This window comes from Metarhizium robertsii, assembly GCF_000187425.2.
Source record: "Metarhizium robertsii ARSEF 23 chromosome Unknown MAA_Scf_4, whole genome shotgun sequence".
NCBI classification, from domain to species: Eukaryota; Fungi; Ascomycota; class Sordariomycetes; order Hypocreales; family Clavicipitaceae; genus Metarhizium; species Metarhizium robertsii.
In genome coordinates this window covers 291,798-302,430 of record NW_011942182.1, presented here as the reverse complement: position 1 = coordinate 302,430, position 10,633 = coordinate 291,798, and the positions used below count along the sequence as shown (strand labels likewise).

The window sequence follows — 10,633 nt, the reverse complement described above, 5'->3', positions numbered from 1 at the left end:
TAAACTTATTAGCTTTAAGTTATTATTTAAACTTCTAGACCTTATAATTAAGGTATAAGTCTAGGGGGGGGACAGCTATTTTAGTCTTTAAGTACCTTACTAAAGTAGCCTTATACGCGCCGGCTATAGTCCGGAGGTACCATGCTTACTTTATAGTAAAAACACAGGCAATACCTTTAGTAGTACCCTTAAAGAGGCTAATTTTATAGTATATATTAGCCTTATAGGCTATTAAACTTCGTATAACCTGTGTGTATAATAAGCGTGCCTTAGCTAGGCTGTAGCCCCAGGTTAAGGCTGTAAGCGCCGTGAGAGCGTACCGTTGCCGCTTTAGTTTCGCCTCGAGTTCTTTACGTTTAAAATATTTAATTAATATTAATAGAGGTAAACCTTATATATTATAGCATAAACCTACCAACTTCGAGCCTGTAACTTGCGCCGAGTCACGCCGAGTCATGCTAAGTTTCGTCGAGTCACGCTGAGTTACGCCGAGTTACGCCGAGTTACGCCGAAAACCTAAAATGCCCCCACATGTAGTATTAATATAATATATACTTACAAGTTTAAACCTTAATATTATTAATAAAAAATATATACTTAGGCCTCATAAAATAATAGTCTTATAAATATATTATATAACCTAGAAATAATATATAAGTTATTATAAAGTAAAATAAACGCTTATAACTAGTACTCCTAGTATTATAATCTGCCAGAAGTAGAGAGTATATTGCAGGGTATACAAAGGGTACTAATAGATAAAAGTATGTGGCGTGGCCACGCCTATTTTTTTGTGCGATAAGAATTTCCAACTAGAGCTGGAGGTAATTTTGTGGGCCGGCCATTCATGGCATTGAATCCCCACTTTCCTTGACGTTAATGCTCGCATATCTGACTAGCCAAGGGGTACTTGTACTTTAATATAAATACAATACATTATTGATTACCTACTTAGGTAGGTAATAAACTTAGTATATAAACGTATACATAGCCTAATTCTATTAAAAAAAACCATTATATGACCTATTTTCAGTACACCTAGTGCAACTGCCCAAGCTTTCCAACTTGGTTTCCAAACCCTCCAGTCGACCTTGAATACACCCAACGTTGATCAGCCCACAGAGCAAGTTCCTATAACTTCCCGTAGTTCCGGCACACGCTCACCGTGTTGTGGGCCATGCGGGCTTCGAGTTTTGGGCTGAGCCTTGCCAAGTTCACTGGTGGCCGTGTACAGTCGCATCATGCTACACTGCCTTGGAATTACGGATTTATGCAAGCATTCTAGTACTCGATAATGCCGTTCTTGGTATACTCAAAAAGAAGGAGGGTGACGGGTGCCAATTGTGACATCAGGAGACGTCATGCCATATCCCACACTGCCGTCTCGCAGCGGACAGCATTGCATAACACCTAAGCAAATAGATTGTAAATCGAGTCAGTGGAAGAGACGCAATGGTCCTTTGTCTCATGGACCTACGACCTATATGGCTGGTTTTGCAAGGCGTGGAATGTATAGCCTCGCAAGTGACAGGCCTACGCTGCGCGCTTGGGCACCAATGCATTGTTTCTGCACCAGGCCATCCTCCCTCACCCTCGTCATCATCCTACAATGCGTAAACGCTATGAGCTGAATACCCTGCTGGATTGTTACAGAAAGTTTGTGGAGCCGCGTGGGAGTAATCGGATGATATTGCATACGGCATTTGACGTACAATGCGGAACAACAAGCTGAAACAAAGTTCAAGGAGATTCATGAAGCACGTATAGTTGAAGATACTTAAGGACTGCCCTCTCCTTCAAATTGGGTATTTGGCCCTACACAGTCAGGCATTCCATACATTCCACACATTCCTCGCCTCTCGATTCTCATCCACAGCAAGCAGTCTGTCATTCTCACACTCAGGAACAAACATGAAGACCTCTCCCTTGATGCTCGCCGGCCTGCTTGGCCTAGCAGCTGCTGATCCAATCAAAAAGCAGCAAGCGAGTCCTACTCCTGCTCCCAAGAAGACTACTCCAGGACACCTCGTGCGCATCCCTTGGAAGGTAGACAAAGTCCCATCTGATGGTCTACAGGACATCACATTTCACATATCCATGAAGGACTCTATTCGCCAAAAGGGCTGGTATTTTGCACAAAACTTCGACTTTTACAAATCGGGCGATGCATATATCGGAGTACAGCCACGCCCGGCTAATTCCAAAGGCCCCGCTGACCTCGCCGCATTTTCAAGCTTCGTACCTGGAACAACGTCGACAGACCCCAACTGCAGGTCTGGTGCTGATCGAGGACCCGGTGTCACCTGCGCCGTCCAAATCACCGGCACCGATGACCACTCCTATGACCTCAGGGTCGAAAACATAGGCAACACAACGTGGAGAGGGACCATGGTGAATACTGTTTCCAAAGTGGAAACTCACATCGGATCGTGGACTCTGCCGGCAGGGGCAGGGGGGGTAACGGGAGAGTATCAAGGGTTCGTGGAGTGGTGGCCGTTCAATGACCGTTCAAAGCCACCGACCTGCAACTTGTTGAATCGTACTACGGTAGCATATGGGCCGCCCAGGACTTCAACGGCAAATGCTGGTGCTGGGCGCTTGGGCAATCTGTACGAGACCTTTGAGTGCACAGGCAAGATTAACTACAAGACCCAAAAGGTCGGAGATAATGTTGAAATCAGCGTTGGGTTTTGAGGGGATACTTTATCGCCGGTTATAGGGAGTAGTAAAAGACAATATGGTTTTGAGGGCCTCCCAAATGGCAGAGAATGGTAGAAGGAATCACGGAGCATGGAAGCCCTAGGGTTTTTCATCCAGCTAGGCAACTGGCTAGCTAGCAACCTAGTATGGTTTTTTTCCCATAGGCATGTATTGATAGTTCAATGCGATCCATAGCTGCTGAATCGTGACGGGGTTTCCTCAGCAAAGTCTCCCATAATGATCACACCGGTTCAATGACCTGCTGCTACGAACTCAGAGCAGAAACCACAATTTTATAACCCAACAACAATGACTTGCCTTCTGCGGCGGCTTCTTCCTAACTTGCGGTAGGCTGCGGGGAAAAAATGTCGGCACAAAGCCAACTCCCCGGAATATCCCGCATAACTACTATTTGTTGTACGATAACTTGCAGCTAGATTCGACATGACTTTTTAGTATTCGCTGATGGATTTTCACGTATCTACCCGTTAGCAACAAAGTGGACTAGCCACTTTCTTTTTCGGCATATATGATATATCCGCCGCGGGCTCCAGGTCCATATATGAATACACCAGACATCTTCATGTAAGACGCCATGTCGACTGGTCAGGAGTCAGACCCTCGAACAATCAACACCAAACGCTCGCTGTATTGACAATATTTTGGCAGGTCCACAAGATTCCAAACGGCTCCAGGGTCCAGCGACAAAAAGAAGTCATCAATATGGCAAATCCATTCCTCAGTTCGATCCATAGCCGCCAATCGTGACACGCTGGCCTTTTGCTGCCCCAGTAGGGAAGAGCAAACTAACGCCCAACGCGAAACCCACAGCTGAGTCAGCACCGGACATCTTTAGGCTTTTAAAGTCTCAACTGGTTCCACGCCCGAAACTGACGCAAGTGGAAAACGCATCGATGCTTTTAGGCATTCAACGGCGTGGTAGCCGCCCGGTAGACCGTGCGAGACACACGTCCCCGCTGCGTTTGTGCTGTCTACTGAACTCAAAGGGACTCATGTCGTCAACAAACGCGCCAAAACATTCGTCTTCTGTAGCCATCGCCAGTCTGGCAGTTTCTCGCCGGACACGCCTCCGCCCGCTCCGACTGCCGCACGGCGACGGCGCCGACGCGGCTTCAAAGGCGCCCCAAGCAATTGACTCTACACACCCAACAGGTCGTCCCAGCAGACGTCCACCATGGCCGACGATGTGGCGGTCAAGCTTGCGGTCCTCATAGACGCGGACAACGCCCAACCCAACATGGCGGGCGTGCTGCTCGCCGAGATCGCCAAGTACGGCACCGCCTTTGTGAAGCGCGCCTACGGCGACTGGACGGGCACCAACCTCCGCGGCTGGAAGGAACAGCTCCTCGAGAACTCCATCCTGCCCATCCAGCAGTTCGCCTACACGCAGGGCAAAAACTCGACCGACGCCGCCATGGTCATTGACGCCATGGACCTGCTGTACTCGAACCGCTTCGACGGCTTCTGCCTCGTCTCCAGCGACAGCGACTTCACGCGCCTGGCCTCGCGGATCCGAGAGTCGGGCCTGCTCGTCTACGGCTTCGGCGAGCGCAAGGCCCCCAAGGCCCTCGTCAGCGCCTGCGACAAGTTCATCTACATTGAGAACCTGTCCCAGAACGTCGACTTGGCCGGGGACATTGCTGTCCGGACGCACAGGGTCGCCGGGACCCCGGCCGCCAAGTTTGTCACGGCCCAGAACCTGATCCAGGAGGCCATAGAGGCAAAGTCGGATGACGACGGCTGGGCGAACCTCGCCGACGTCGGGTACCTCATCACCAAGTGGCAGCCGGACTTTGATGCTCGCAGCTTTGGATTTCTGAAGCTGAGCCACATGATTCGCTCGGATCCGTTGTTGGACGTTACCAAGCGGTTTCCGGGTGAGGGGAAGCCCCCGGTGGTTTATGTCCGGGGCAAAAAGCGATCCAAGTAAGATGGCGTCTTGACTTGCCGCACGGGGAGTATGTAGAGAACCCTTTTATCTCGGCGGTTGATGCCGGGCTGTGCAGAGTGAGCGCTGTGCTGTGTAGTACGGCATGCCGGCCTTTGTTGGCGCTTGTTGACTGCATTGGCATCTTTTATAACCCCGGCATCTTGATTTATCCACTGGCGCGGGTTACGTGGTGAATTCAAAGTCGAGTTCCTGACGCGCCACTGGACGACGCGGCAAAGTGCTATGCCCAGACTGAGATATCCCCGTGTCCACGGTGCCCTACATCATAGCTAAGTAGCCTGTACAGACTTTTGTTGTTGGCTTTGACTTGACCGTGCTGTTCTTGATGTTTGGCCATCTACTTGCTATGCCAGCAGCTAGTTATTTTCAACCCGAAAAGGCTGTCATTGATGCTAGTGGTTACTCCCTGTGCTTTATGGATTGAGTCTTATAATTAAATATTAATGTTTTCCCACATTTGAATGGCTAGTGCAGCCGTAATCTCCCCAGATATTGCTAGGTTTCCCGTGAGGTGTAGTCGAAATCTACCGTGTCGAGAATCTCTCCTTGGCCGAGCACTCAAGTCTACCTACCGACCTCATCCTTGTAGTCGTACCGAGTAGCTAATAAATTGCAAGACAGCCCACCGAAATTATACGCAGTAAGACCTTTATAACTGTTGCCACATCGCTCGAAAAGAAACATCCTTCCACGTTGTACATGGCAAAACCTAAAAGTGCACCGCTACCAGTACCTTGAATATAGTTATTCCACGACGCTAATATCTGCAGTGACTAGAAGTCTCTCTGAGCCTGATCTGTGTCTTTCATCCAAATTTGGCACTCCCTCAGACTCCTCGTCAGGTCACCGCAGACTTCTTGCAGACGTCATCACCTCGTTTATGCGTATATAAGTTACCCTTGGGAGGTTTATCCCCGCTCGACACTCTGACCTCCGTAAAAGCCTTTCCATACCGAGATATCTGTTTTAGCGGATACACTACACCTTCACCCCTCATCTCGGCAGCAGTTCCTGTACATCGCTTGGTGCGAGTTCCGGGGGCCATCGGGTGAACGGGGTGAAATCGAACCCCAAGAGCATAAACGGGGTGACATTGAAGCAACAAGAATCTACAAGTCCACCAAATATTCAGCCAAGTATTTACGGCATAAAGAGCGCAATGAGGAAACGGACAGACTCCTGCCACACCAAGACCCCTTGGGGAAACCACGGTCATAAGCAGCTGGATTAAGTCTCTGACAGATCGTTACAAGCGCCAATATAAAGCCAAGATGGACCATTTGGAGCACACATCACCACTGGGTAGGTTACTTGACCAATTTGCATACCAATGGCTGAGGCCTAGAGTGAATCGAGCGGTGTTGCCCATAGGTGCATAGTCTCACTACGTGGCGCGCACGTACAAAGATGCTGACCATGGCGGTGGTGCTGGTGCAGTCGCCCAGCCATAACCTTACCCTCTTAAAATTTTAGCCCATGAGATGTAGTATAACTGAAAATACATCAAGGCGCCAGTGATGGCATGGTTCGAGGTTGCTTCGTATCGTTCAGGTCGAGTCTGTCAAATACGTGGTCCCTTTGTAGGATCAACTCGAAACCTAGTTGTCAGAGGATCATGAGCCGGGCATGTACAGTTTTAACCATGCCTCTCTCCAGTAGTTGTGTTTGTCTGCCTCAGACAACGCCCTCGGGTGATGACAGGTCCCTGGGCCGATCTGAGTTGGCAGGCTTACGGCTTCCTTAAATGCAAATATCCGGGCCATTTTGTGACTCTAAAATTGACATGTCCTACAATATTCGCTCCGGACATGGAGGTTAAACTATTTTGGCCAGAGTTAGAATATGACAACGTGACATTCGTGTAACAGCAGCTTGGAAGACGTCCCGGTGCGCGAGAGATCTTGGCAGCTTAGGAAGTCATGACATTGTCTCAGATCTCTTTGTTTCACAATTTGCTGAATAATGCGTGTAAATTGTCGCTAGTTCTCTCTGGCGTAGGTGGTAGCATCAAGACGCTTCCAATGACTGCCACACAGCCGGGTAATGAGACCAACCTGGGCGCGGCGGTAACTGCCCGGTATCAGACTTACGAATGTATCAATCTTCTTGTTTCTGTTTTTTACAATTTTCAAGACATAAAGGCACTAAAATTTAAAGCTAGGGAACTCTCGCCTCCGCGGCTGCCCGGTAAGCGGTGTCTAGTTTCAAGAACGTAGCGCCTTCATGATGGAAACTCGGGTTGTCCTCGGGTACTGTTTCCCGGCGGTAGATTGACCTACATGGTCTACAGTTTCTAGGTTCTAATGCTCAACGACTAAATACTTCCGAGTGGTTCACGTCTGTTGAGCCACCAGAAGTGGAGGAACCTCCACCAGATAAAGATCTATCATGTCTGGTATCTTGGAGCAATACCAAGCATTGCCATGCATGACTTTGCAACTTGCCAGACAAGTTCAATGCCGCACACAGAACAGGAACCACAATGAGCAAATAACAATGCTAAAACAGTGAAACCGCACAGCTTCCTCATTGCAATCGGTCTGTACCATGGCGGCCGGGTGCGATTCGAGTCCAGCTACAACGGAAACTGATGCTGCAATACATGTGTGACGAGGAACTGGGCCTGCTTTCCTCGAAGCAGTGGACACACATGGCATAACAGCTCTTTGCAAGATGCGCTTGATGCTTACAATATTTAGTAGCGCCTCTATGTACCGAGTCCGGGGCTGTACATGTGTGTGTACACGCCGAGTATATAAAAAAGAAACAGCGCCATCGCCCTTCAACAGCCGGTCCCTGCTAACCCAACGCCACAGATTGTTATTCGCCCTAGCCAGCTTTTATGTGAGCATGTTGGGACTAAAACCATCGCTGATTTCTCTCCACGTGCCGCACCAGTCTGTTCCTCCAGGAAGCTGACAGCTCTCGCGGTGTTGGCCGGGGATGCTGGCGAAAGCAGAACTGCATCGCCACCAGTTACCACCACAGCACGTTATCCAAAATCCGTCTTGGTCGAACTGATCCGGGCTCATCGAGTTGACAAATCCCCATAGCAAGTGCCGCCAAAGACCAATCGGGAAGTACGTCCCAACGAGTGTGTGGTGTTTATGAGAGCTATTTCCGCGCCCAGAAATACAATATTGTGCCGCATGATCCCTAATAGGCCGCCACGGGCAGATACGTCGTCGATACGAGGTCGCAGGCAGGGTTTGTCGCAAAGATTGTACCCCGTATATCGTGTATGCATGCACGTGGCGGTGACAGGCCTCACTTATACGACCGACTCTCGGAGCGGCTGAAGGTCATCTTACTCGGCAGTCAGCCTGCATGATGCCATACAAAGACGACGAATCCTACCAATTTCACCACGGGCAGCACACGTCCCTCAACCTTCTTCTTCTCCAAATATACTCTACTCTGCAGAATAGGCTCTCACACCACTACCACGGCCATGCCTTCACCCGCGCTGTTCGTCTGGGCTCTGCTCCCATTTACACGGGCTCTGCAGATCAACAGCCCGGGTCATGCAGCGACGGGCTCCGACGTGACGGTGACCTGGAGCCATGTTGACACCGACCCTGCCAAGTTCGACTTGAACCTTTGGAACGGCGCCGCGCAGAGTCCTGCCGTCAACAGGCTTCTTGCTTCTGGTGTTCCTGTCGCTGCTGATGCCGTGCGCGTGTCGATTCCCTGCGGTATTCCTTCCAGCGGCGCGTACCAGCTGTGAGCGGACATGAGACGAATTCCAATGACGGAGGGTTGCTAACCGGCTTGCAGGCTTGCCGTCAACGGCGCGAATTCGTCAGACGTCTACGCGCGGAGTGGGCAGTTCTCTATTGCGGTTGTTAGTTGCACGACGTCGGCGACAAGTACGGCAAGGACGACAAGGACAAGTTTTCGTGGTGTACAGACAGACGCAACAACTGGCATCTAGCTCGACCTTGACAAACGTGACGAGCACCCCTAGTGGACGAGGTAGGTTTGGGGAGACACGGGCCGGACATAAATGAAGAGACATGTAGCGCAAGTGCTAATTTGTGTTGCCACATGCAGGCACAAGTATTCCCATGGCCGGCGCGGCTCAATGCACGGCGCAGTGGTTGTCTATAGCTGGGGCTTTCATGCTTGCCGTGGTGGCGTTTTAGTTGTAGATGAATCGATGCGACCAAGGTTCATCGTTGATGCTTCGATGTCCGTCCGTTCAATGTTGGGTTTCGTCGTCCGCCAAGCGATGATCCATGCCGTAAACAGAGGGCCAGAGCACAAGTGAGACAATCGCCGTCCGAACATTGCCATATCACCTGATGCCGGATCCCTCATCCGGCCAATGTACGTAGTACGTACATCCCAAGACACAAATATCCAGCCATGTCTCGTAGACGAACCGGTATCACTATCCATCACCCGGCTAATATCCAGGAATGCGAAACATGGGCATGGCGTGGCGGCCCAATCCACGATGCCCCGTCTTCGCAAGCACGACCAGATCAATTGGCTTCAAATCCGCATGCCTCGCGACGTCATGACGCTAAACAAGGCCGGTCGAGCATGACGGACCAAATTCCCAAACGCCCGGCCCTCCCTTGAATCCAAGCACTCGCGACGCGCACGCCAGGGAGACCATGCAAAGCCACGCGCCATTGGCCGGAATGAGGAGCAGCATCCCAACTCTGGCTCAAGATGCAAAAAAGGCAAGGGGGGCATGATGGAAATTTTAAATCGAAAAAAAAGTTCCCACATGCATGTCCCTCCGCAAAAGCCGGCACTAGCTGCAGATGTCACTTGATGCTTGGTGCCACATGGTCTGGTCTGGTCTGGTGTGAAATGGGCAAGCACAAGGGGGAGATGAAAACAAAACGAGCCAGGCATAACAAAAAAAAAAAAAAACAATAAAAGACAATGGAAACAAAAGCAGCCATTTCCTTCCCTTCCCTTCCACCCTCGCCTCGCCTCGTCCGTCCATCGAGCCACGACTGATCAATTGATTGACGACATCGACAGTCGCCATGGCGCCGCTCCCCAAGTCCACCACCCGCCGGCACACCGTCTTCCTGCTGTGCCTCTTCTCCTCGCTGCTCGTCAGCTTCGCCCTCTTCACCTACTTCATGCTCATGCCCTTTTCGCAGTTCACCACGCACCACCGCGCCAGCGACAAGTCGCACGACTTGCACGAAGACCTGGCGGCCGCCGTCGCCACGAGCGCCAGGCGCGTCGACTTTGCCCTCGGCGACGCACACCAGAGCCTCGATGACGACCGCCTGTGGCGCGAGGACCTGCTGCCCCCGAACGGCGGGTACCTGACGCTCGCGCGCACGCCCAACGACACAACGGCCGCCAGGCTCGGCGTCGCCATGTTCCACCAGCTGCGGTGTCTGGCCGCGATCCGCTCCGAGATGCAGCGTCTGCAGGCACGCGCGCGTGGGGGGGCCAAGCCCGACGCCGACGACCAGGATCGGGATCGTGCATTAGCTTGCTTCGACTACCTGCGCCAGGTCTGTATTGACCCCATCAATGTTTCCCCCCGCTTGGAGAATTGACCGTGTTTGGTGCTGATATGAGACAAAACGATGTAGTCGCTCTTGTGCCATGCCGACGCGACCATCGAGGCAGACGACGGCGGGACGGGCGTGGCTGAGGGCATGGGCGAGCGGCAGTGCAGGGATTGGCGTATTTTGTACGAGGCGTCGACGAGGTCGGATGACGAGCCTGTCTTGCCCGACGACTTGCGCTGAGTTGGACGCAGACTGCATTTACGTTTACTTTGGAGTACGGGTATAGATAGACTAGAGTAGCGACGGCCACCTTGTCGCGCAAAGCAGCAATACAATCATTTTGTCTTGTACCATGGCGCGCTGGCATCACGACATCGCAAGACGGGCACAAGCACCAGTGAGGTGACCGGCTTCTCATTACCTCAAACCTTGACGGTGCTCGCGCCAAGGAGGTCGTCTGGCGACCTAA

The 10,633-nt window shown here is 51.3% G+C and overlaps 4 protein-coding genes across 4 annotated transcripts; all 4 read left to right on the top strand.

The window, feature by feature from the left end:
• Positions 1 to 1,911: 1,911 nt before the first annotated feature.
• MAA_08715 (uncharacterized protein) lies at positions 1,912 to 2,694 on the top strand (the record flags this gene model as incomplete). Its single annotated transcript, XM_007826713.1, has 1 exon — positions 1,912 to 2,694. The coding sequence occupies one exon, from the start codon at positions 1,912 to 1,914 to the stop codon at positions 2,692 to 2,694; it is 783 nt and encodes a 260-aa protein (XP_007824904.1).
• Positions 2,695 to 3,895: 1,201 nt separating this feature from the next.
• On the top strand, positions 3,896 to 4,651 carry MAA_08714 (uncharacterized protein; the record flags this gene model as incomplete). The annotated part of the gene is made up of 1 exon (XM_007826712.1): positions 3,896 to 4,651. One exon carries the CDS (start codon positions 3,896 to 3,898, stop codon positions 4,649 to 4,651), a length of 756 nt encoding a protein of 251 aa, XP_007824903.1.
• Positions 4,652 to 8,123: 3,472 nt separating this feature from the next.
• On the top strand, positions 8,124 to 8,606 carry MAA_08713 (Cell wall beta-glucan synthesis; the record flags this gene model as incomplete). Its single annotated transcript, XM_007826711.2, has 2 exons — positions 8,124 to 8,395; positions 8,450 to 8,606. The coding sequence occupies 2 exons, from the start codon at positions 8,124 to 8,126 to the stop codon at positions 8,604 to 8,606; spliced, it is 429 nt and encodes a 142-aa protein (XP_007824902.2).
• Positions 8,607 to 9,678: 1,072 nt separating this feature from the next.
• Positions 9,679 to 10,404, top strand: MAA_08712 (uncharacterized protein; the record flags this gene model as incomplete). Its single annotated transcript, XM_007826710.2, has 2 exons — positions 9,679 to 10,164; positions 10,246 to 10,404. The coding sequence occupies 2 exons, from the start codon at positions 9,679 to 9,681 to the stop codon at positions 10,402 to 10,404; spliced, it is 645 nt and encodes a 214-aa protein (XP_007824901.2).
• Positions 10,405 to 10,633: the final 229 nt, after the last annotated feature.